Here is a 27,035-nt window from a genome sequence, read left to right as displayed (position 1 = left end):
GTAGGAGGTGTCGGCCGGAGTTTGTGTGGCGGCGGCCGCGGGAACGTGAGCCCGCCGGTTTTTCGGCCGGGAAAGGCGGACTCGCCGCCTGGGTGGAGTGTGAGTGAGTGTCGGATCCCGGCGTCCGAGTGAGAGCCCGCATGGACGCGGAGCCCAGCTGGCCGCGCGACGAGGACGCGGCGGCGCCCGCGCAGAAGACGCTGCGGCCGGAGTGTGATGAGCCGCCTTCGCCGCCGCTGAACGTCGAGGTGAGCGGGGCCCGCCCTCGCTGCGGGCGCCCCTTGCGGGCGCCCCTTCCGGTCGCCGCGGCCCTGGCCCTGGCCCCGGGCTCCCTGCCCTGCACCGGTCCCAGGTGGGACGTTCCGGGGGAGAACTCCGCCGTAAACATTCCACGTCCACGGGTGCTGTGGTCGTTCTGTCGCCAGTGGATTCTGGTCGCACTTTTAAAAAGCAGCAGCCCCGCGTGCCTGGACATGTCACTTTCTAGACGTGGTCACCTCCGCCCGTCTTCCCGCCTCGGCCATCTGCGCCTGTCCAGTGGCGCTGCATTCTGCCCACTGCCTACTGTCTCCTACTGGGGGGGGGGGGGGGATTGGCTCTCAGGCCGTCTCCTAGCTCTCTGATAGAGCTTATTACAGTGACAAGAGACTGTCTTAAAACGTATTTATTCCTCTTAACCAGATACAGTTGGCCAGTCCTGGGGATGGTGAATCTAATGCACGATAACAAAGGCTTAGCAACTCGTTTGGGAACTATTAGTGTAGACCTGAAATTTGGAAGGAACACATTTCACAAAAGGTGGCGTTGGCCTTAAGAGCCGAAGCAGTTCTGTCTTTATAGGAGTCATGCTTTATAACATCTAGAAGACATGTAAATGCTCACATAATATGGGATTTTTGTAGCTATAGATGTAGATAAGAATTCTCCAAGTGAATCAGGGAATGCTTTATTCGTAGAGCAAACTTACTTAGATACCTGTTTTTGTTAGACAAAATGTTATTTCATGTTGGCCTACATTTATTAAAACATTATTTGCATGGAGAGAGAGAAAAAGAGAGAATGGACACTGCAGATGAACTCCCAGACACATGAGCCCCTTGTGCATCTGGCTTTAAGTGGGTCGTGGGAATCTAACATGGGTCCTTTGGCTTTGCAGGCAACTGCCTTAAGCACTAAGCCATCCTTCCACACTTGACCTACATTTTTAACTTTACTGAAGATGAAGCTTAAAATTAATTGTAAGTTTAAAGATAAAGAAGAAATTATTCTGATAACTTCTAAAGATAAATTAGCCAGTATTGATTGCAAATTTAAATATTATTGAAAGCTAGTTATTTTCTTGGTAAAAGTTCAGTGTAACAACTTTAAAAAAAATTTTTTTTAATAAGCATATACCGCATGTAAAACAATAAGGGTTCTTTTCATTATGACATTTTCATACATGCATATAATTTTGAAACAAGGAACCTCAATGTGGTTATTCCTGCCTATGAACATTTTTATACATTGGAATTTCTGGCCTTTCTGTAAAGGAAGTGGGGGTGGGTGCTGTGAATACATTAAATTGAGAGCTTAGACAATAAGTCCATCAAAATCAGTTCAAAAACAGGGACTGCTATGGTTATTTCTCATAAATCTAAAAGTACTTTTTAAAAAAAATTTATTTGAGAGCAACAGACACAGAGAGAAAGACAGATAGAGGGGGAGCGAGAGAATGGGTGCGCCAGGGCTTCCAGCCTCTGCAAACGAACTCCAGACGCCCTGCGCCCCCTTGTGCATCTGGCTAACGTGGGACCTGGGGAACTGAGCCTCGAACCGGGGTCCTTAGGCTTCACAGGCAAGCGCTTAACCACTAAGCCATCTCTCCAGCCCATTTCTCATAAATCTAATACTTCCATGTGGTACATTGTGACCAAGTTAAGAAGCACTAACGTAATAGTAAGTACCAAAGTGTTTTTGAAACTTAAGACGTAGTTTATATTTGTAACATTACATGTAGCAAATAACTAATATTTAAAAATTAGTATGGGGTTTAGGTCTGTCAACCTATGAAAAGAATATAATGGAGTCATATGACAGACTCTGATTTAAGAATGGTTTCTATTAAGACACCTCTTACACATGAAACTAAGAAATTATGAGTTTTGAAATTGAAAACATTTCATTATTTGCTTTGGATAGTAGGACATTTAGAACCAGAATGGTAATCTTTTTTTTTTTTTTAATTTTGGAAGATTTTTTTTTAACTGAAATAAAGTCAGCTAAAAATTCTCAGAAGGGGCTGGAGAGATGGCTTAGCGGTTAAGCGCTTGCCTGTGAAGCCTAAGGACCCCGGTTCGAGGCTCGATTCCCCAGTACCCACGTTAGCCAGATGCACAGCACAAGGGGGCGCACGTGTCTGGAGTTCGTCTGCAGTGGCTGGAGGCCCTGGCGCGTCCATTCTCTCTCTCTCTCCCTCCCTCTCCCTCTCTCTCTCTCTCTCTCTCCCCCTCCCTCTTTCTTTCTGTGTCTATCACTCTCAAATAAATAAAAAATAAACAACAACAAAAAATTAAAAAAAAATTCTCAGAAGTCAGTTGACTCATACGTACATAATATTGTGAAAAGTCATTGAAACAGACTAATTTGTAAGTTTGAGCATATTGTTTATGTAAAGGGCTGTTTTATATAGTCTGGTAATAAGTAAAATTACTTACTAAAAGCTACTTCTGGGGAAGGTATTAGGAGCTTGCTATATATAATTTCATTTCATATTTATAATAATGCTACCTAAATACTATTTACCATTACCAAATAATGATTTGAGACAATTATACTTTATTTTTATGGATGAGGAACTGAAAGATCAGAGGCTAATATTACTACTCAAGACCACGTTGCTAGTTCTTAGTAAGCTGGGGCTCTGTACTGATGTAGCTCTGCCTTACAGCAGTCTCTCACTATGTAGCCTCATTGCTAGCTCAGAATAGAGCAGGACAAATTATACTAGAAACACATCAGCAGTGGACATTTTGCATTGGACATGGCATGAAGAACCCTAATTATACATTAACACCTCTTTCCCAATCCTCTTTTTTTTTTAATAGAAAAAGCAACGATGTAAACTTGATGGCCAAGAAATAGATGGATCTAAATTCATTACCTCCAATGGAAGTGACTTCAGTGACCCAGTTTACAAAGAGATTGCAATTACAAATGGTTGCATTAATAGAATGAGTAAAGAAGAACTCAGAGCTAAACTTTCAGAATTCAAGCTTGAAACAAGGTACTTAAAAATAATTATAATCTATTAGTTTGTATAATCAATATGTATTGATTAAAAAAAATTAAAAGTAAATTTTAAAAAGTGCATGTTCCACCTAGAAAAATCTTCAAAACACTGAAAAATTAGAAGTCCTTGTAATCTTACCATTAAGAGGTGATAATAATACTAATAACTAAAATTTATGTACTTGAACATGAATTGGTGTGCAATTCTAAAATTTATCTCCTTTCGATGATAAAATCAGTTTGCAAACTCAAAGTTTATGAATATTTAGTGATTTATCAGCAACGTACATATAGTTATATCTATAGTTATAAGTGTATTTAATTTTTTTTGCTTGTGTTTGTACTGTGTGTGTCCTTGAGGTGTTGTGTGCTCACCTGCAGTGTCCACTTGCCTGCAGTGGTGGAAGCAGAATGTCAGCGTCCTTCATTGTACTTTCATTCTTGTTTGAGCCAGTGTCTTACTGACAATGAAGTTTGCTGGTTTTTGTCAACCAGGTGATTCCTTGGTCTGTTCCCTTTTGAATGACTGGGGTTACAGGCACATTTGGCCACACCCAGTTAAGTGGGTTCTGAAGGTTTGAACTCAAGCACTTTCAGTTCCCTCAGGCCCTTATACTTCAGCAGGAAGCATACTTAACCATTGACCATCTTTTAGGTCCTTTTGATTTTTGACACAGTCTTACTATGTAGCCTGAGCTGGCCTTCCTGGATACCATGCCTAGCTTTGAAATTTTGCTTTTTAGTTATTCAGTTAGTTGATGAGATAGAGGGTTGTTTTTTTCCTTGTTTATTTTTCTTTAGTTGTTTGTATTGTGGTTTGTCGGAAATTGGGTAATTTAAAGAAATCATTCCCATAGCAGGAGATTATGTGTTTCAATTTCTTTTTTTCTTAATTTTTGGTTTTTATTTATTTATTTGAGAGCGACAGAGAGAGAGAAAGGGGCAGATACATTTAGAGAGAGAATGGGCGCGCCAGGGCCTCCAGCCACTGCCAAGGAACTCCAGACGTGTGCACCCCAATGCATCTGGCTAACGTGGGTCCTGGGGAATGGAGCATTGAACTGGGGTCCTTAGGCTTTACAGGCAAGCGCTTAATTGCCAAGCCATCTCTCCAGCCTGTGTTTCAATTTCTAAAAATAACACAGAATAACAGTATGTCTTAAGCTTAACTGTATATTGATAAACAACAGAACTGTCCAATTATAAGAAAAAACTGACTATAATAAGTGAAAATATTTATTCACGGGCTGGAGAGATATATAGATATATCTGCTTCTTGTTTTAAAATTGAACTTTGCTGTTTTTCAGAAGAGACACAAATATACCTTTTCCCTTCTAGATTGTCTGTATCATAATTTGCAAAGAAAAATTTTGACTTCCTTTTCCTTTGGCTCTTCCTATTGGGAAGGTACATCCTGTAGCCTACAGATTTTCTGAGCAAAATTTTTATACTTCTGAAGTGTGAAGATAAGTTGCTTGCTTCTGGCTTACATGGGAGATCTAGATATCTGTTTATTCATTTATTCAGTAGGCCTGGATTGAATTCTAAGCACTAACTACACTAGGCATTGAAATTTTAAAGGTAAAAACTGACATGTTCTTCCTTTGGAAATTTTAGTCTTTTGGGAAAACACACAGATACTACAATTAAAGTGACAAGACCAGTGTATGGTATTGGACATCTGGCCAGATACATCATGAAGATTCAGAGGAGAGTGTTTTCCAGGAATTCAGAAGGCTGACATTTGAATTGTGCCAAATAGAAAAGGGAAAGAGGGCATCTTGGGCAAAAAGAAGTTTTTAAAAAACCCAAAGCAAACTTCTAATTTGTGTTTGTATGTTTTCTATTATACCATCTTGCCTTTTCTTTAGCTACTGTACAGTTTTAAGTTCAAGAACATGAACACATACCATATATTCAGGCCATGACATACAGTTGTCTGTATGTGTGATGTACCAGTGTACAGTGAGAAGAATTTGACAATGACACTGAAATGGTAGGTTGTAGCAAAATGAAAGAGTTTATCCTAAAGTCTATGTTTTCACTTGGTGAGCAGAAGGCACCCCTAAAGATTACTTAGGCAGGATATTAGCATTAGTACTTGATTTTTAAAGAAGGTAAAGAATGACTTGCATGGGGTTGGGGAGATAGCTCAATGGCTAATAATGCTTGCCATTAAAATACAAGGGCCTCTTCAGGCTGGAAACAGCCAAATTTAACTCTCTAAGAGTCCATACCTGTAAACCCAGTCCACAGGGGCAGAGACCTGAGAATATTGCCAATAGACAGAAGATTTCTGTGTTGAAGGAGAGATCCTTTTTTAATAAAGTATACAGGTGAGCAATAAGAGGACACTCATTGTTCAACTTTCTCCTCTGGCTTCTGCGCATGTGTGTGTGTGTGACACACACACACACACACACACACACACACACACACGGTGTGAGTTGCAGGGTTGTGCCTGTGGAGGCATTTATTACAGTAAGAAATGACACTTAGCCTTACTAGAGAAGTGTGGAGAACCAGAGTGAATATTCTGAGTTGGAATTGATAAAAGTAGTGAGTAGATGTTGGAGTAACAGAAGCTAGTTAGCGGTGTGTACTACCATAGGTTTGCAGTGTAATTCCTCCAGACAGAAGAGGGTGGGAGAGAAAATAAGAAAGGTGCTCCAGAGCAGTCACATTTCACAAATCACTAACAATGCCTAATGTGACGAGGGCTAAGGGATGTCTGGTGTAGGTTTTGATAATGTGTAAAATAATTAAGCCAACATAGTATACTAGGCAGCCATTTTTGTCTTAAAACAAGTGTGTGGTTGATTATCCGTTTTCATGGTTCTGGTTCCTGACCAGTGCTTCATTGGTAGCTTAGGAAGGAAAACAAAAAGCTTTTAAAAAGTACTGGTTAGCCATGTTGCTAAAATGCTATATGTGGCACACAAATTAATTACAGTTTTCCTTTCATTTTTACTATTTTGTATTTATAGGCCAATATAGGACCCATCCAACCAACACTGAAGGAATAGCAACACTGGTTGTAACTCTTAAGCTTTTGGGGGAATACTGTTTGAATATTGTGCTCACATTTACCAACTGTAGTTATCTATGGAGAAGGATTCTTTCTGCTTTCCCCCTTCTCCATTTGTAGAGTTTGTAATACTGAAATCCCCTGAATCATACTTTACTGGTGGTAAATCAGGAAACCTACTTTTATTTAAGAAGCTTCTGAGTCTAATGTGTCTAATGTGGACAGTTTACTCTACGATGTTACTTTCTAAATTGGTTTTCAGGTAACTACCAGACATTCAAATTTAAAAAATTTTTTTTGTTCATTTTTATTTATTTATTTGAAAGTGACAGAGAGGGGGGGGGAAGAGACAGATAGAGGGGATAGGTGTGCCAGGGCTTCCAGCCACTGCAAATGAACTCCAGACGCGTGTGCCCCCTTGTGCATCTGGCTAATGTGGGTCCTCGGGAAACAAGCCTCAAACTGGGGTCCTTAGGCTTCACAGGCAAGCACTTAACTGCTAAGCCATCTCTCCAGCCCCAGACATTCAATTTTATATGCTATAGTTATGATGCCTTTATTTTTTTAAAAGACTTTTTAAAATTGTCTAACCTATAAATTTTTAAAGAAAGGAAAGCTTAATGTGTTTAATTTACCTGAAATTTTATATCTGACATAATTTGAACTTTGGATAATTTAACATTAGCTTCAGTTTTTGTGTCTTGTATGTCACATTAACATACAGGGCAATATAACTATATTAGTTTTGTACAAAGTCATGGCTTGAAATACTAGATGCATTGAAGAAAATCTCTTCTTGTGAAAGAAAATGTTCATGTTATATTAAAAATTTTGTTGTCATTAACTTTTTGTTGACTTAGTTTGAATCTTGCTTTCCTTACATTTATTCTAGCTGGCATTTATTCAGTTGTGCTGCAGTTCTCAGGGTTCATCCCAGTGTGCCAACAGGTAAGAGTTCTGACTGTTGATTGTAAAATTTACCTAATTTTTCTCTTTTACTTAGAGGAGTGAAGGATGTCCTGAAGAAGAGACTGAAGAACTATTATAAGAAGCAGAAGCTGATGTTGAAGGAAAACACTTGTGCGGACACTTACTATGACTACATTTGTATTATTGACTTTGAAGCCACTTGTGAAGAGGGTAACCCAGCTGATTTCGTACATGAAATAATTGAGTTTCCTGTTGTTTTATTGAATACACACACTTTAGAAATAGTAAGTGAATTGTTAACATTTTAATGTTACTTTTGTAGTGTTTACTAGTAAATTGGATGATCTCAATGATCATTTTAGCTAGAATTAGAATTCCAAAGTGAGCTTTGTGCTCATGTTATGAGTTTGAACAGAAAAATTATAATATTATAACTATGAACAAAAAAATTATAATAAAACAATTTCAGGAATTAGTTTTCCTTACAGTAGCTAAAATTTTGATGCTTTTCTTTTTCTGTTTGTATAGGACATCTGGGGGGCAACAGTCTCCAAAAGAGTAAAAAATTCTAATAGGTGATTCTGGTCCCAGAGTTAGGAATTTAGTAGTTAGAGCTTGTTAGTTGTTTTGATGTGATTAGGGTAGAGGACCACAGGTGTAGCCTAATGTGCACTCTGATCACAAAGATCAGTATATAGAAATCTCTGTCTGTGACATGGCGAGAATGGATATAACCTTAGTTTCTAAGCCATGTAATATGTATATGGTAGATGATAATTGTCACCAAGTTGTTAGTTCTCAAAAGTATAAAGCACTGTTTGCTTTGTAGAATCTGAGTAAGAGTATGTCTTAATATCTATCCAAAAGTCATTTCCTTGCTATTCCCTGTTGTCACCAACACATTGACAGTAACTATTAAAAAAAAAAAAGCTTGTGCATAAAAAAACACAGATTTTTCTTCATGTTCAAAGATACCTCTTTTGTTATGTTCCTTTTTTTAATATAACTTTTTTTTTTTTTATTCGAGAGCAACAGACAGAAAAAGGCAGATAGGGATAGAGAGAGATAGAGAATGGCCGCGCCAGGGCCTCCAGCCCCTGCAAGCGAACTCCAGATGCATGCGTCCCCTTGTGCATCTGGTTAATGTGGGTCCTAGAGAATAGAGCCTCGAACCAGGGTCCTTAGGCTTCTCAGGCAAGTGCCTAACCGCTAAGCCATCTCTCCAGCCCATATGTTCCTTTTGTTAAAATTTTTTTTTTTTCTTTTTAATTTATTTGAGAGAGGAAAAGAGACAGAGAGAGAATGGGTGCTCCAGGGCTTCCAGCCACTGCAAACAAACTCCAGACACATGGGCCACCTTGTGCATCTGGCTTACGTGGGTCCTAGGGAATTGAACTGAGGTCCTTTGGCTTTGCAGGCAAGCACCTTAACTGTTAAGCCATTTTCCAGCCCTGTTCTTTTGTTTATTGAGACAGGATCTCACTTTACCTCAGTCTGACTTGAACTCATTTTGTAGCCCAAGATAGCCTTGAGCTCACCATGGACCTCTTACCTTAGCCTCTCAAGTAAGTCACCATACTTGGCTTAGTTAAATTCTTTTTTTTTTTTTTTTTTTTTTTTTTGGTTTTTCGAGGTAGGGTCTCACTGTAGCCCAGGCTGACCTGGAATTCACTATGGAGTCTCAGGGTGGCCTACCTCTGCCTCCCAAGTGCTGGGATTAAAGGCGTGAGCCACCATGCCCGGCAGTTAGATTCTTTCTTATTCAGCCATTTTCAAGTATTTATTTTGAGGTAGGGTCTCACTGTAGCCCAGACTGACCTAGAACTTAATCTGTAGTTCTGGGCTGGCCTCAAACTCAGGGCCATCCTTTTACCCCAGCTTCCCAAGTGCTGGGATTAAAGGTATGCACCACTGTCTATGGAAATTTGCTGTTTCTATCATCTTAAGGGTCAGTAAATTAAATGGAGAAATGATAGCTGTGAAGACAAATAACTGGTGTAACTCATAACATTTCAGTTCCTCTAACTCTAGAAGATTGCTGTAATACTTTTCCTCCCTTATTTAGATAGGATATATTGCTTTCTGCTCATCATATACAAACATGGTATTTTTTATATCTTAAGAATAATTGTCATTTCATCCCACTGGGTGGCCAGCTATCCCTTTTCTTTATGGAAAGTATTTCTTCAAATAAGTTATCTGTGCTTCTGTCTCCATTTGTTTTTTCTCATTTCTCTCTTTTTGTTTGTGTGGTTCTGTGTGTAGAATATGTGTAGTACATGATGTTTCATGTGTGTTACAGATGTGCGTGTGTGCAGAGGCCAGAGCTCTACAACTGTGTACTTCCTTGAGATGGGTCTTCCCCTCAACACAGGCATCTAGCCCCAGCATTTCTTTGATTCCCCCTCACCTACACCCTGAACCAGGGTTATAGACATGACATGGCCGTGCCCATCCAACTGGGGTGGCCTCAGGCCCTCAATGCTTATGCAGCCAGTACTGTTAACTGCTGAACCACCATCTCTGCTCTCCTCCCATTTCTGAAACTCACTTTAGTAATTTAAGCTATGTATTTTTACTAAAATCACCTCTCAAGTTCATCTTTGATTTTTAATAAGTCCTTGTAGAATTGACTGTTCTCTTTTTTTTTTAATATATTTTATTTATTTATTTGAGAGCGACAGAGACAGAGAGAGACAGATAGAGGGAGAGAGAGAGAATGGGCGCGCCAGGGCTTCCAGCCTCTGCAAACGAACTCCAGACGCGTGCGCCCCCTTGTGCATCTGGCTAACATGGGACCTGGGGAACTGAGCCTCGAACCGGGGTCCTTAGGCTTCACAGGCGAGCGCTTAACCGCTAAGCCATCTCTCCAGCCCTTGACTGTTCTCTTAAAACATTTCTTCAGTCACTTCCTTCACTTTTGATTTTTACTTCAAGCTTGCTGGGATTATCCTTTGTAGTTTCCCTTGCTGATTCCTCCTCCTTACTGTCTAGTGTTGGATGCCTTAGGAAAAAATCCCAGTGCCTGTTCTCTGTCCATACTCTCATAATCATCTTGTTATAATAGCTGTTAGAAACTGCAGGTCAGGCTGGAGAGATGGCTTAACTGTTAAGGCCCTTTCCTCTGAAGCCTAATGACTCAAGTTCAGTTCCCCAGTGCTCATGTAAGCCAGCTGCACAAAGTGATGCATGTGTGGAGTTCATGTGCAGCAGCTAGAGACCCTGTTGCCCACATTCATGTACTTTATCTTCCTCTTTCTCTCTCTTAAAAAATAATGCAACATAAATGCATATAAGCTGGAATTAAAGTGTCCTGTGCTCTTCTTCACTGGTTTTCTTTTACGATTTTTATTAACCATATGTATTTCATTTGCTCAACAGATTGGTGTATAGGAAGTAAAGGCACCTCACCCCCACCCCCCCGTTTGTTTTTTTTGTTTTTTTTTTTTTTTTCAAGGCAGGATCTCACTTCAGCCCAGGCTGACCTGGAACACACTCTGTAGCTCCAGGATGGCCTTGAACTCATGGTGATCCTATCTCAGCCTCCCAAGTGTTGGGGTTAAAAACATGCAGCACCATGCCTGGCTAACCTTAATTTTTAAATTTGCTCCCATGAGGATTTTTTTTTTGGGGGGGGGGAGCTGTAGCTCAAGGATAGAGTACTTAGCTAGCATGCACCTGATCCATCCTTAGTACTACCAAAAAAAAGTACTTTTTCTATCCATATGTAATATTAATAATTACTTCTTTTGATCTTTAGACTTTGAAATTGTCCTTAATTTTTAAAACATGATTCTGATTTCTGGTTTAGGGAGACAGTGTTTGGCTAGAGGGAAAAGGACTCAAACTAGTCTGATGTTTGGGGTCTCTCTCCCTTCAGAGTTGGGAGCATAAAACAAGAAGGCCAGCATGAAAACTTTTTAAGGTCTTTTTTAATGCTACAAAAATACAGTCCTACCAACCTTAAACTACTGTGAGTGACATAGTAAAATTTTGACTATTCACAACTGTTGTAGTCAGGTCTACATTGCTGGGATGAACAGCCAAGACAGACAGAGTTTATAGGAAAAATGGGTTTATTTCAAGCTTACAAATTCAGGGGGAAATTCCCTCAGTGGTAGAAAAAGCTGCTTCCATATAGCCAATCAGACAACCAGCCAGCAAAAATTAAAAGCAGCAAGCAAAAATGAAATGTCAGCAAGCACTCAACAAGTGGCAAGGACCCAGTCAGAACTCAGACCTCTTTATATACCTTTGGTCTGGAAATCAGATATACCCCCAAACACACTTTAGGGCTGACCCTGTGATCCACGCCAGTGACACCTTCTCCAGCCATGTGGCTGGAGACTCAGTACAAGCTTTAGTAAAAACACCTGAGATTGTCTGGAGAGATGGCTTCATAGTTAAGGCACTTGCCTGTGAAGCTTAAGGACTCAGGTTCAATTTCCCAGTAACCACATAAGCCAGATGCACAAGGTGGTTCATGCATCTGGAGCATCTGGAGTTTTTTTTTTTTTTTTTTTTTTCAGTAGCTACATGCCCTGGCATGCCCATTGTTTCTACCTGCCTTTCTCAAAATAAATAGATGAAAATATATTTTTTTTTAAAAATCACCTGTGGGGGACATACACTCAAACTACCCCAACAATTAAGTTTAATTGAATCATTTTATAAAAGTGAAGATTATCCAAGAGTAAATGAGGAAGCAGTAATGTGGAGCTCATTCATAACTGAAAACTGGTATTTCTTGCGTACCAGGGCATTCTTTTAAAAATGCTGTTTGAAGTAAAGGTTGTATGAATAGCTTTAGAATTACTGACATTTTGCACCTCAGGAAAATGTTTGCTTAAATTTTGGCTTGAAAGTTTGCTTTCAGATACTTAGTGTCTTAAAAAAATTAAAAACTGAAGTATGTTTAAATTTAAAAATTAAAGGACTTTGGATTTAGAGAATCTGGGGAATGATCTTTTCTATGAACACCCATAAAATTATAACCTCATATAACTGAATTTCTTGTGGATTATGTGATGTAGAGTACTTTACCTTGTCTCTTTCCCTCTATAGGAAGATACATTCCAGCAGTACGTGAGGCCAGAGATTAACACACAGCTTTCTGATTTCTGCATTAATCTTACTGGAATTACTCAGGTTAGGATTCTGTGTTGTTGTTTTTAATTTGAAAGTGGTTTTAAAATAAAGATTTTATTTTGTAGCTAGTTTGAAAGTAATTGTTATAATACTTTAATGTGCTGTTTTTCTTGCTGGCTAAAGATCATACATGCTATTATTATTATTATTATTAACTGTTTTTAAAAACCGTTGAGCTGAGTGTGATGGTATGTGCCTCTGATCCCAGATACTAAGTAGGTATTGGTGGGGTTGTTTTGAGGCAGGATAACTGCTTGAGACCAGAGATTTGAGAGCAGCTTAGGCAACTAGAGAGACCTTCATCTCAGAAACAGAAGTCAGAAAGTCAAAGCCAAAAAATAAATTTTATACTAGGTAGCATTTTATCCAGCTTTTCCTTTTAAGGAGTTATAATGATGCACTGAAAGTTCCATTTGTAAAATAGATCATTAACAGTGAGTTTTACTATGGTGTATTTCAAGATAAATTTTAGAGAGAGAGAGTGTGTGTGTGTGTGTGTGTGTTTGTTTTTATGTCAGGCTATATAGCTTTATTGGTTAGGTCTCTGATTTTTGATTATGTTTTAATGTGTAGACCTCTTTGTTTATGTAGTAACTTCGTTAGAAATTTATTCACTCCACATGGTTGAGTGCCTACTTATAGTATATACAACTAGGGATTCAGAGATAGTCAGCTTCCTGTAATTTCTGTGATAGGAGAACAGACAGAATAAGCCAGTGGTCACAATATAATTAGGAAGAGTGACAGGTCAGTGTTTTGTCAGGATATTTTGGGCATTTACATAAATGATATCTTTCTGTGATAGGACAGGGTCATTGATGGCAGTCCTGAGAGCAAGAGGTTTTTCCTCATGTTGAACTTGGGCTGAGTCATGATAGGTAAATGGGCAGAAAGGGAGGACTTGTTATTTCAAGTCTGCAGTGGTAGAACTCCATATGATTCAGATGTAGAAGGGACTATTGAGAATATGGTTTACAAGAACAGAGAAGCAGAGTGAATCCTTTTATTAAAAAGTCTGGGAGAGTATTGGAAGACAGTTATAAGAGGCATGTCATAGTTCACTCTAACATTTAAGGAAGACCATCATGGCAGCACCATTTTGTATTGAATGTATTGCATGTTAGCAGCTCTGAGATTTGAGGTGGGCAGATAACATAAATGGCCATAGTTAAAGCTGATGAGAGGATCTTGATTTGGACACCATGGGTTTGCCTAATGAAGCCAAAGGACCCAGGTTTGATTCCCCAGGACCCACTTAAGCACAAGGTGGTACTTGTGTCTGGCATTTGTTTGCAGTGGCTGGAGGCCCTGATGTGCCCATTCTCTCTGTGTGTCTATTTTCCTCTTTTTCAAATAAATCAAATCAAATTAAAATTCAAAATGATTAATAATTCATTTGGGCACCTTGATTAAAAATAGTCCCTATTTCTTAGCTACCAGTAATTTTTTTTAATTGTCTTAAGTAAAACTTGAGGTGATAAGTTTTGAAATTATGAAAAGTATAAAATGTAAATAAGCCATTCTCTTACTATTTTTTCCCCTCCATTTTATGTCTGGTTATTTCGTAGAACTAAGTAGCTATCCTGACTTTATTCCTCTTATATCCTCAGGATCAGGTAGACAGAGCTGATACTTTCCCTCAGGTACTAAAAAAAGTAGTTGACTGGATGAAGTTGAAGGACTTGGGAACAAAATATAAATATTGCATATTAACAGATGGGTAAGTATTTAGAAAATTACCTTTAAATCTGCCTTGTAAGATTAAAGCTGGGCTTGAGAGATGGATCAGTGATTAAAAGCTCTTGCCTGCAAAGCCTGCAGGCCTGGGTTTGAGTCTCCAGTACCCATATAAAGCCAGATGCACAAAGAAGCTCTGATGTGCCCATTCATACTCTCTCTCTCCCTTTCTCTTGCAAGTAGATAAATATTTTAGAAAGTCTTAAAGATGTTCTTATTCATTTGACTTTTAGAATAACCGCAAAAGTATAGGCCCTCTGGAGCCACTCTGCACTGTGATTTCTCTCTAAATAAACTGTTTTTCCTTTCACATTCTTATTCCTAGTTAAATTTCAAATCATAAGATGAAAGCCATGATAATGGTCTAATCTGGGACTAAATAACCAGAAAGATAAATACTAATATGTAAAACTAACATGACTTTTCCTAAAACCCTGCTTCTGTCATGACGTTTGCTTGCTTATAAAAGCTTTCTGCTTGGTGTCCAAGGTTCTCTCATCTCATTCCCTACCTGTTTTACCCATTTCACCTGCATCATTCCTTTTTCCTGTAGTCAGGCTGCCCATCTGTTCACGTAGTATTCCTGCTTTTCTTGCTGCTAAGTCTCTTCCTCACTTGATCAGTATTCAGAGCCCTTCTTGTGTTTTGCCCTGGCACTACAGTCTATGATGGTGTTTAATCATCCTTATTTAAAGTTGTACAGACGTTATGATATGCACTGTTCTTACTCTTATGTCTGCTATCTAATCTTTATATAAGGCTTATTTTGTAAGGAAGTTAAATCCTTTCAGAATAATGACTTCTGTTACCAGGTCATCGTCTTGTGGTACTGCTGAGTTCAAAGTGTAAGCCCCTAAAATATTTGTTAAATAAAGAGTTAGATGGGTGTGGTTGTACTGGTCTGTAATCGCAGCACTTGGGAGTTGGAGGTACATTAAGTTTGAGACCATCCTGGCCTATATGAGACTCTGACTTGGTGCCTTCCACCCCCTCTAAAAAAGGAAAGACAAGCTAAACAGTAAGGTCAGGAGGATTTAAACAGAGATTGTAGATAATACACTAACATTCCACAGTGCACTTAAAGTTGAAGAAAAAATTCCTAAAAGTTTCCATTTTAATTTGCACAGTAGATGGTTCATCTAAAGTTGAAATGTTGTCAGTAGAAATCATCATGTATGAAAAACCATTGGATTTAGTCACATCATAATTTGGTTTTAGAAGTCTGGAAAAGCTCTGACATGCCACTTTAGAAGTGATTTTGCTAATTTAGAAGTGATTTTACTGATTTATTTATACATGAGCCATGTTCCTGCTAATGATGCAGAATTGTGGGGTTCAGGAGGGATCCCCAGAATTTATGAGCCTCAAGTTTGGGGTTCTGTCATACATTTAATAAAGGATTAATAAAGGTGGATTCAAGAAGGATAAATTATAAATTACTAAGTTGTATTTAGGGAGAAATCACAAATTGTGGGGTTAGGTCATTCTCTCAAGTGGAAACACTGCATAGTTTATAAGGTTCATGTAAGAGAGATTGAGGAAAGGCAAGTAGAGCTGCAAGCACATGGAGGGGAATTAAACTGAGGCTTCCAAGGAAAAACTGAAGTAGGAGCCATAAGCACATGGAGGGGAGTTAAGCTGACAAATGGTTAGGCTTGAGGGAAAATATCAAAGCAGAGACCAAGAAGTTTAGAGCAGAAATGATTAATGAAGAGAGTCACACACTCATGGTTACCCTGAATTTAAATAAATTACGCAGGTAGCAGACCTGAAGTTAGTGACAGCATCCACCTGTTTATAGAGTGTAAAGGAAATACGCAGGTGGTAGATTCAGAGACCAGAGGAAAATCATGCATGTAATCAAAGTGAGAAGTTACCCCAAACTATAAAGCAGAGGCAAGCAGAAGAGTTTCCCAGACCAGTGTTATGCTCCCTCCCCCCTACCTTCCCAGGCTGAGTGAGGGGGAAGCCAGACTCAGGTGTGCCCTGTGGCCCAAGTGAAGAACAGATGGAATCCAGAGAGATCTCCACAAAGAGGAAAAGCCCAGGCAGGAAGAAGATGAGAGCCTTTATAGTACATGTAAGGGGAAGATGTGGTTTGTAGATATGGGTAGTGGATCCCAGAGCCAGTCCACCTGGGCCAGCCCATCCAGGTAGAGTACTAGACTGGGCAGCAGGGGGTAGATCAGTCTCAGTTATTCCTTTCTTGTGCCAGGGCAAGGTGGCATGTGGGGTGGCATCTCCTGGTTCTCTTGGGGCCTCAATTTCTCTCCTTCACTATAATATTGACATGTATTTGTCATAATCACTTCACATATCAGTTGTAGAGGCAGTTCAGTAAAACTTGAATTTTGGGATAGGTTATTTGAAATTATATTATTTTATAATTAGATCATTAACACAAACAGTAATTGGTATCTCAGGAAACCATTTCAGTGGTTCAGGCAAGAAGCTCAGGGCTGTGGGATTGACCTGGAATATTGAAGGTATATAGAAACAGTGAGATTCTAGAACAGGCACTTGTTTTTAATTTTACGGCTGGTGAATTGAGGGTTTTGCATTTTGTGTTGAAAGTTCTAATTTCTAGTACTATTCTCCCTTGTCCAAGAAAAACCATATGTGAACAATTTCCATGGTGCATACTCAGTATTGAGGTTCTTAACAAGGTGATAGTATAGAAACATGTGATAGCAGACAGATTACTTTAACTCTTGGACTTTTGTGTCTTAAGTTTCTTAATGGTTTTGTTTTCTTTTGAAATATAATCTTAAGAGAACTCATTAATAAAATTATATCACATATAAGCCCAACAGTTACTTTAGAATTACAATAAAGCAATAAGCAAAATTGAAGTCTACTTCATAATCAGAATTGGAAAAGCAATCAAGATGAGCTTAATAAGAATTAGTTTTGAAGAAAACATTAATATATCCAATTTCATTTTTTCCTTTTTAATGTTTAAAAACAGTGTTTTGTAAGAATATGTAATTTTATAAGCTTGAAGTTTTGTGTGAATATGTGAAAGTTACCATGTGTAAATTAAAAAACTACTGACCTAAAGTACTCATTTGCATTTTATCCACTTTTCCTTTCTCTTTGTAAGTTCATGGGATATGAGTAAGTTCCTGAACATTCAGTGCCAACTCAGCAGACTCAAATATCCTTCTTTTGCTAAAAAGTGGATCAATATTCGGAAGTCATATGGTAACTTTTACAAGGTAAAATTTCTACTTGTATTAATTATGCTTTAAGTGGTAAGTTAGCTGTATTTTCTCTATATATTATGTTGTGATTTTTTTTCCAGGTGCTGTTCACAGAAAAAGGCCATTTAGTTGGTTGTTACTTTTCAGATGCTCATTGTGTTCAAACTAGAAAGATAATCCCCCCACACCCCATTAACTTTAGTGGATGAATTTATGATAGGAGTTTGGAACTGGAAGGATATTAGTACACTGATTCCTTGTGGAACAAACAAATGCCCACTGGATTTTTACTTATTTATTGTGATACTAGATATTAAACCCAAGGCCTCATTCATGGTAGGCAAGTACTGTACTAGTGAGTTACAATCCTAGTTCTCTGCACTGATGTTTATTTTTTGACAGGGTGTCCTCGAACTTCATATGTAGCTGAGGATGGCCTTGAACTTCTGATCCTCCTATCTCTATTTCCCAAGTGGTAGGATTACAGGTGTGAGCCTAGCTGGTTATTAAGTTTATTTGAACCAAAATCAATGTATGTAGTAAATTTTAAATTAATATTGTACATTTTATAATGGATGATAGTCTTCTGTCACGGCCCTAGTTAGAACTGGATCTTGTTCCTCTAGGGCAAATACATTTAACTATGTTTAAAAAGTTGTTTCTGCACATATTTATCTTTGTATTTTTAAAATTCACTTTTATGCTGTTCTGATTTTCATTTTGGAATATCTGTTGAATTCCAGCCATGAAGGATGTTTTAACTGTAAACTCTACTCCTTGCATGTCCTTTCCTACCCTGCCTTTTTCTGATGTAGTCACCATCTTTATAGTCATTATTCAGTGATGGACTATGACCAGAGAGCAGCTCTCACACTGTCTCTCTTTGTCTGTCTCTTTCTCTACTACTGAAATATTTTGTGACAGGGTCTCACTATGTACTTCATGCTAGGTTAGATCTCCTGACTGTACTCCGAGATTGCTGGAATTACAAGTCATCAACTCATGTCTGGCTAGCTGGAAGACTTAAGCTATTCACTTATTCCATTACTCTCCATTCAAATTAAATCACTTCTCAGTATTCAGTTGGTTGGTTGTTTGGTTAGTTTTTTTAAGACTGCCTTCCTTTAACCATGTTAGAATTCTAAGTGTTCTTCTAGCTTCTAAAATTTCCTGTGGGTTTCCATTGTTTCTCTGTTGTGTCTTAGGTTCCATGTCCTCTTCTTTCTCCCTGTAATAATATATTTTGGTGAAGTCTATCCTAAAGAAATTTCATGGAACAAGGTATTTCTGTTTTAATTTTTTTTTTCCCCAGGCAGGGTCTTACCCTATCTCAGCCTGACTTGGAACTTACTATGTAGTCCAGGCTTGCCACCATGCCCAGCTATTTATTTTATTTCAGCTAGAGAATGGGTACATCAGGGCCTCTAGCCCCTTTAAGTGAACTCCAGATGCATGTGTCACCTTGTGCATGTGGATCCTTTGGCTTTGCAGGCAAGTACCTTCACCCCTAAACCATCTGTCCAGCCTGATTTTGCCATTTTTTTTTTTAATTTTAACTTATTTTTTTCCTTTTTTTTTTTTTAAATTTTATTTATTTATTTGAGAGCGACAGACACAGAGAGAAAGACAGATAGAGGGAGAGAGAGAGAATGGGCGCACCAGGACTTCCAGCCTCTGTAAACGAACTCCAGACGCGTGTGCCCCCTTGTGCATCTGGCTAACGTGGGACCTGGGGAACCAAGCCTCGAACCGGGGTCCTTAGGCTTCACAGGCAAGCGCTTTACTGCTAAGCCATCTCGCCAGCCCGAAACTTATTTTTTTAGAATATATCTTGTATTCATTTTTATTTATTTATTTGAGTGTGACAGAGAGAGAGAGAGAATGGGCACGCCAGGGCCTTCAGCCACTGCAAACTATGAAACTGCTAGAGGAAAAGGTAGGGAAAATCATCATATTGGCATAGGCAGTGACTTTCTGAATATAAGCCCAGTTGTTCAGGAAATAAAACCACTAATATATATAAATAAATAAAACCACTGGGATCTCATGAAATTACAAAGCTTTTGTATAGCAAAGGACACTGAATAGAACAAAGACATAACCTATAGAATGAGAGAAAATCTTTGCCATTTTTTTTCTTCTTTTAAGTGTGAGCGTAGGCTGGCCTTGAACTGATACTCCTATCTCCACCTCTTCCGGTAATTTCTTACTGGCATATGCCACCACAACCAGCCAGTTTTTGAGAAGATGACAGTAGCTTGATAACTTTCTTCCCTCTAGTTGTTTAATCTGTAAGTTCCGTCTTCCTTTGCCCCTTAACAATTAGTTTACTTTATTTTAATCTCTTCAGATACAATTATATGCAATATTATGGGGAAGCTCCCATTTCTCCTTCTGCATGATGTTAACAGGCACACATGTGGACTTGGTATTTGTAAAATTATATAAACATGTTTTCTTTTATAGGTGTGTTTATTAAAATGCTCTTTTGGAGAATAAGTAAAGGATTGAATGCTTCCTCACTGTGATTCCTGGGCTTGTTGGTTTGTTTCAGTTTGTCCTGTACAATAGTCAGTTTTGGCAGCTGTTCTTCACAACACCTGCTGTGTGTTCTCATGCTTGTTCCTCTTTCAGCTTAGACACTTGTTGAGAGCTTTCTCATGCTAAGCTAAGAAGCAGCTTGAGATTTATATGTTCTCTGCCATCCAGGTTTTCCTTATTTTTTTCTTGTGATATTGGAGACTGAACAGAGGCAGGTTTGGTGCATGGTAGTTAAAGCGATCATGCTACCAGAGTCATAAAACTCCAGGTGTTGTCCAAGTCTTCACACAGGTTTTATGATGGGATAGAGTAAGTTGGCTTTTATTTAAGTCAGTTTTTTTCTGGCACTAATCCGGGACTTCCTTTTGAGGTGCGGCAAGTGTACATAACAAAATTTATCAGCTTGATCATTTTTAAGTGTACATTAAATCCATTTTATGTTGTTGTACATCCATCACAGCATCCATCTCAGGAACTTTTCATCGTCCAGCACTGTCACTGTGTTCCTGGTGACCCTCCTCTTCCCCTATCTTAAAGACCAGCATTCTAGTTCATTCTCTATGAAATTAACTTTGATGTAATTCTTAGAAGTAAAATCATGTAATGTATTTTTCTGACTGAGCAAACTGCCTTCAGTTTCATACATGTATAGCATGTCAGAATTGTCTTCCTGAAGCCAAATAATGTTCCATTCTATAAGAATTTTCTTCCTTTAAAGCTTCATGCTACTTCATTATTGTATGTGCTTCATTTAAAAAAATTCATCCTTCCATAGACATTAAATAGCTTCCACTTTAAAAAAAAATTTTTTTTATTCATTTGGTAGAGAAAGAGGGAGAGAGAGACAGGAAGAGAGAATGGGCATGCCAGGGCCTCCAGCCACTGCCTCGTGCATCTGGCTAACGTGGGTCCTGGGGAATCAAACCTGGGTCCTTTGGCTTTGCAGGCAAATGCCTTAACCGCTAAGCCATCCCTCCAGCCCAGCTTCCACTTTTTGAGTATTGTGGAAAATCGTGCTCTTGTGATGGGAGCACAGATATCTGCTTAAGCCCTTGTTTTCAATGTTTTGGGAAATCTACTGAGACTTGGAATGGTTGCTCCTAAGAATTGTAGGCTAGTTTCTATTTATGAGCAGTAATAATAACCCACCAATTTGTTAATCAGGTTATGTTGTTGGTTTACTTCGGATCGGGAGAGTAGAACATGGGTCCATAGGTTTTGTAGGCAAGCACCTTAACTGCTAAGCCATCTCTCCAGCCTTGGTATTTGAGTTTTAATTTCTATTTTGAATTGTTTGCTGCTAGGGGCTAGAAGCACAGCTTATTTCTGTGTGGATTTTGGTATGGCAACTTTAGTATTAGTTCTAATAGGGTTTTTTTTTTTTTTTTTTTGAAGGATCTTTGGGTTTCTACATACAAAGATAATATCAGTTGCAAGCCAGTAATTGTCCTCCCTTTTAAGGTGCCATTCATTATTTATTCATTTAATTGTTCTTGCCCAAATATTCTAATTAGGCTTTCTTAATGTTGTGTTAACTAGAAGTGATGAAATGTACACACCTACTGTTCCTGATCTTATTTACCATTGAATGCAGTGTTAGCTATAGGTTTTTCATACAGTTTTTATTGTTTCAAGTGTCTTCATCATGAAGTAGTTGAATCATGTCAACTGGGTCTGCATCAGTTGAAATGGTCATGAAGTTTTTCTCCTTCATTCTTTATCATGTTGTATCACATTGATTTTCACATATCAAACCATTCTTGCAGTCCAGGAACAAATTCTGCTTAGTGCTGGAATATACTTTTAATATGCTGCTGGGTTTAGAAGAATTTAGTATCAGGGCATACATAGGGATTTTGCTCTATGATTTTCCTTTCTTCTGGTATCTTTGCCTTTAGTATCCAAGTAAAGTGGGTATTGTAGCTAGGAAGTAGATTTTTGTTGTTGAGTAGTTCCAAAATTTTGCTACTGATTCTTTAAATACTTGGTAAAATTTGGCAGTGAAGCCATCTGGTCCTGACCTTTTCTGTGTTAAGAATTTTCAAATTACTAGATTCAGTTTCTCTCCTGGGTATATAGATCTCACTTTTTCTGCTTCTTTGATGGCTCGATCTTGGTACATTGTGTGTTTCCAGGAATTTGTCCCTTCTACCCAAATTATCTAATATATTGGTAAAATTTGTTAGATTGTTTTTGCAGTGCTGAAAGTCAAACCTAAATCTTCACTTACATTGTATGAGTGTTGTACCTCTTAGTTGCATCCCCAACCCTAGAAGTTTTGTGTGTGTGTGTGTGTGTGTGTGTGTGTGTGTGTGTGTATTGACTGATTTAGAGGCAGGGTCTCATGGGTCACTGGCAGGCCTCTGACTTGCTATAATGTATCTTGAATTTCTGGTCCTCTTCCCTCCACTTTCCAAGTGCTAGAATTACTGGCGTGCGAATATCATACCTGGTTTATGCAGTACTGAGAATCAGACCCAGAATGCTGTACACACCAGCACTCAACCAGCTGAGCCTGCATTCCAGGCCCTGCAAATATATTTTTTAATTATTAGTATTAACTAGTGTGTGAGTGCAAAGGTGCATGTGTTAAGGTCAGAGAACAACTTTTAGGCCAGTCATCACCTGTCCACCTCATTTGAGCAGGGTTTCTTGTGCTGGATTCTTGCTCTGCTAACTTGTCTGTGCTAACCATGAGCTTCTGCCAAATTCTGTCTTCACCTCCCAACTCACCTTTGGCACCATCGTGCTGGGATTACAGAAGCCTGCTACAGATTCTACATGGGGTCTAAGGATCAAATTTGGTAGCTTCAGCTTAAGTGGTGAACACTTTATCCACTGAGCCATCTCCCCAGCCCTAAGGTCATTTTTGTTCTTTTTCTTTCTTTTTTTTTTACAGTCAGGGTCTTATCTAGCCCAGGCTGACCTGGAATTTACTTTGTAGTCTCAGGCTGTCCTTGAATTGAGCAATCCTACCTCTGCCTCCTGAGTGCTAGGATTAAAGGTGTGCACTACCATATCTGGCCCTGAGGCTATTTTTAAATGTACATTTTTCTAAGAAATACTGAGTGAAAGTCACAGTGCATTGCAGCTGAAAATAATTATTGATGCTTATCATGGTGTGTTTGCATTGTTTTGTGATTTTACCATTGACCATTAACCCTGTGAGTGTTGGTTGGTGTTCAGTCTCGTTTTACAGGTGAAAAGGCTACTATTCCAAAGTGTATAGATAGGTGCTAAGCACATTACTAAATGCAGAACTTAGCTAACCTTCTTGATAAGGCTATGCAGAAAATACAAAAATGGCTCTTAAAAGTGAAGGAACATAATTGGTATTGGGCAGAACTTGAAATATTTCTGTTTATTTACAGTGGAACAGGTTTTCAAATAGGTTGAAAACTACCCACAGCATTTTTCATTCAGTCATTTTAGCCATTGTGTCTAGGAGTCAGTCCACCAAATTACAGAAAAATACTGTTTAAATATAATTATTAAATTATACATTTATAATATATAAAATATATATAGTATATATGTAATATATACATATCTAATAGTTATATTTATATTTAAGTATAATTGTTTTAGGAATAGGCATGTAGCTTAGTAGAGTGCTTTTCTGGCATACACAAATACTTGGGTTTAATCCACATCATCATTCATTCATAGATAGATGATGGATAGCTAGAGAGCCACAAATAGATAGAATCTAACAGACAGGCCTGGTGGTACGCACTTTTAACTCAAGCATTCAGAATAGTAAAGCAAAAAGATTGCAAGTTCAAGGCAAACCTGGCTACTTAGTAAGACTGAAGTGGTTCTTTGACTTAGATGCCCAGAACCATATATTATTCTGTTAGATTATAAAACTGTAAAGGTTCTAGTAGCCTAAGAAGGCTCTTTTCAGGTTATTTGCTTCATATGAAATTGCCCTTTGACTTTATTTTGCTACTGTTAATTTTTCCTTCTTGGGGGAAGGGGTCAACTTAACCTGTGGCTTTATATTGTACCTTATTTAGAACATAAATTGCTTACCAAGCTGTCTTTTTTTTTTAGGTTCCTAGATGCCAAACCAAATTGACAATAATGCTTGAAAAATTAGGAATGGATTATGATGGACGACCTCACAGTGGTCTTGACGACTCCAAAAATATTGCTCGAATAGCAGTTCGAATGCTCCAGGATGGATGTGAACTTCGAATCAATGAGAGAATGCATGGAGGACAGCTAATTAGTGTGTCCTCTTCCTTACCACTAGAGGGCACTCCAGCTCCACAAATGCCACATTTGAGAAAGTAACACTTTTTTTTTTTTCCTGGAGCATCCTTGCTGGATCTGCTACAAACAAGTAGCAGATAATCCTGCAGTGTAACCTTCAAGCACCTTAAACATTTAAAATCTTATTGCAGTTTATAGAGGGATATGTGTGTGTGTGAACAGATTTTTGTGGGAGGAGGTATTGATATCACCAGCACTTTTGATATGAGCAGTATTTGTTACACAGTAACAGGTCTTGCTGAGAACCAAATTTTATATTTTAAGGTATTATTATATGTGCTCCTTTAATTTGAAAGTATAAAATGTTAATTGGCTTGTTCTTTGAATGTCATACATAACTGATGTTCAAATATAAAATTAATTTTACATTAACATCAGTACCTTGCGTTTTTGAAAAGTAGAAAGGATGGAAAGGTAGTCCTTTTCTTGTCATTGGTTTTTATGAATGTCATAGTCTTTTTGATTTTTGAAGTTTGTTAAGTGAAGTTCGGTCTCTTGGGAAAATAGTTCCAGGATGCCATGTGGATACCAGAATCAACTCCTGTACTTAAGATGACATGATACTTGCACATTAATTTACACATATCCTCCTATATACTTTCAGTGATCTCTAGAACACTTATACCTAATAAAATGTAAATACCCAAGGTGGTGGTTTCCCTGAATTGTTTAGGGAATGATGGCAAGAACCTAAGTCCACGTGTTGGTGCAGGCACACCATGGTAGTCTACCCACGTGGTACAAAATGAGTTTGTGGAGTGATGCTCAGGCACCCCAAGCTGGAAAGACTGTGTGTCTGTTGTGGGGGAGGTCACGGCCCAGACAGCACTGCTTGGTGGGTGCAGTAGAGCACTTACGCAGCAGAATCAGGTTTAGTTTTTTGGAAGTTTCCTCTGCATGTTTGCAGTCTAGGTGGTGGGTTCTATGAATGTTGAACCCAAAGGTATGGGGCACAGACTCTATTGATGATTTTTATAAAGTACTTGGTATACATACTTGTCTATTTCGTTTCAACTCAGTAGGAAAACCTGTGATATTTTATAGGATTGGGTTAAAAAATCTAGTTACAAATGAGAAAAGTCAGGAAAAGAGACAGCATGGTGACACAAACATGTACCCAGTACTCAGGAATCTGAAGCAGAAGACTGAATTTAAGACCACTCTGGCCATATAGAAAAAAGAAGTCAGTAGAAAAAAATACTAGCTTAAATGAATTTCATAAGGTCTGTAGCTCACATCTTATGATATATAACTAAATCAGTAGGTGGTTTATTGGTCCCGTTTCTATTGTACATATTTTTTTTTATTATCAAAAACCACAGTGAGCACTGGTAGAGTGCTTGTCTATGAATGACCAGTAAATATTGAATACTTTTTGTTGTTTTGCTTTTCGAGGAGGCAGAGTCTCGCTCTAGCTCAGGCTGACCTGGAATTCGTTATGTAGTCTCACGGTGGCCTGGAACTCACAGCGATCCTCCTACCTCTGCCTCCCAAATGTTGGGATTAAAGGCTTGTACCACCACGCCTGGCTTATTGAATACTCCTTAATCCTAAAAACAAATATGCCTTTGAAGTGATAATGTGAAATTCTTAACTAGGGGTGTGTTTTCAGAATTTAATGTCTTCCCCCAACAAAAATTCTCCTGGGCCAGTTGTATTGACATTGCTTGGTTATTTTAATCTTTAATAATTAATAATAGTAATGTTAATTATTTTAGTGACTAATAATATGCAGATGAATTTCATGCAAGTATTCTAATCCTGATACATAGGAAAGAAGTTGGGAACTAGACATTTTTCTTGTTATGAGACTATGCCACCCTGTTCTATGGGATTCTTACTATAGCCAGCGAATTTCTACCTGGAAACAATTGAGTAGGAATAGCAAATCATTATAGAGTTACAGGTGCCATGAGGTCTACTAATTATATGGTCATATTTGTGCCCTAGTAAAACTAACTGGTTATCACTAACTGTCAGAGTTGCTAATGAATAGTTGAGGCTACAATGGGAAATAGGAGACAGCAAGGAAATATTAAGAGCCTTCTTGCTTTTTGCTTTTTAATTTTTGTATCAATCTTATGCTGTTCCCTCCAGTTTGATCACTGTGATTTGGAATTCAGCTATTAGCTCTAAAACAAAATATAGATAATTCTTGGGAGGAAAAATGCATAAGAAATGAGTGCTACTGTATATCTCAAGATAATGTTTGTAATATGCTTAATTGGTTAAAATGATTCTAGTATTTACTAATAGTTATTTTCAAACCACCCTTTGTTTTCCTCATCATTAGTTGTTAATTTGTCTCATTTGCTCTGATGCATTGACATAAGGTTTCTGCTGTACCTTTAAACCTGCGTCTTTATATTTGACTGACATATGCTGAGCTATTATTCTGTCCATTTTTATGTCTCTTGTGATTGTATAAAAAACTATTAACATTTACTTTGCAAGATAGTTTCATAGTTTTTTTTTTTCTTCCCTCCCTCTGACTAGACAGATAAAGCAGAAGAAAGAAAAACTTTTTCAGATACATCTTTTTTGCCTTAACAGACCTGTCTGTCCTACCTCATAGGAAAGAGGTCTCCTTTGCCTGGGATGGCATGAAAGGCCACAGGAATCACTAGCACAGTACTTATTACTGTGAGATGCTGTTGCCAAGGACTATTTTATTTAAGGGGTCATTCTTCAAAGATGGAAACAGTTGACTTTAGTGCCTCTTCCTATTATCCCACAAATGTCAATGTGGAACAATGATTTGGAAAAGGTAGTAACATTTCTGGCGTGATCAGTACATCAGTGCTTACCTGGGCTGCTTGGCCTGGGCTCTAGGTGGAGGCAGCAGAGAAGCACCTTCACAGGTGAGTTCGCACTGCACTTACTGCACACAGCTGGAAAG

The 27,035-nt window shown here is 38.4% G+C and overlaps 1 protein-coding gene across 1 annotated transcript; it reads left to right on the top strand.

Annotated features, from left to right (window-relative positions):
* Eri1 (exoribonuclease 1) lies at positions 1-25,546 on the top strand. Its single transcript, XM_004666881.2, has 7 exons — positions 1-248; positions 3,087-3,265; positions 7,303-7,513; positions 12,294-12,377; positions 13,988-14,097; positions 17,218-17,332; positions 23,915-25,546. Exons 1-7 carry the CDS (start codon positions 141-143, stop codon positions 24,155-24,157), a joined length of 1,050 nt encoding a protein of 349 aa, XP_004666938.2. The 5' UTR covers positions 1-140; the 3' UTR covers positions 24,158-25,546.
* The last annotated feature ends 1,489 nt before the right edge of the window (positions 25,547-27,035 follow it).

This window comes from Jaculus jaculus, chromosome 9, assembly GCF_020740685.1.
Source record: "Jaculus jaculus isolate mJacJac1 chromosome 9, mJacJac1.mat.Y.cur, whole genome shotgun sequence".
Lineage (NCBI taxonomy): Eukaryota > Metazoa > Chordata > Mammalia > Rodentia > Dipodidae > Jaculus > Jaculus jaculus.
The sequence above is the reverse complement of the archived record's forward strand: the minus strand, read 5'-3'. Positions and strand labels throughout refer to the sequence as shown.

Coding starts and splice junctions, on each gene's coding strand:
- Eri1 (XM_004666881.2), top strand. CDS start 141: ATGGACGCGGAGCCCAGCTGGCCGCGCGACGAGGACGCGGCGGCGCCC. Junction 14,098..17,217: donor TATTGCATATTAACAGATGG/GTAAGTATTTAG, acceptor TCTCTTTGTAAG/TTCATGGGATATGAGTAAGT. Junction 17,333..23,914: donor CATATGGTAACTTTTACAAG/GTAAAATTTCTA, acceptor TTTTTTTTTTAG/GTTCCTAGATGCCAAACCAA.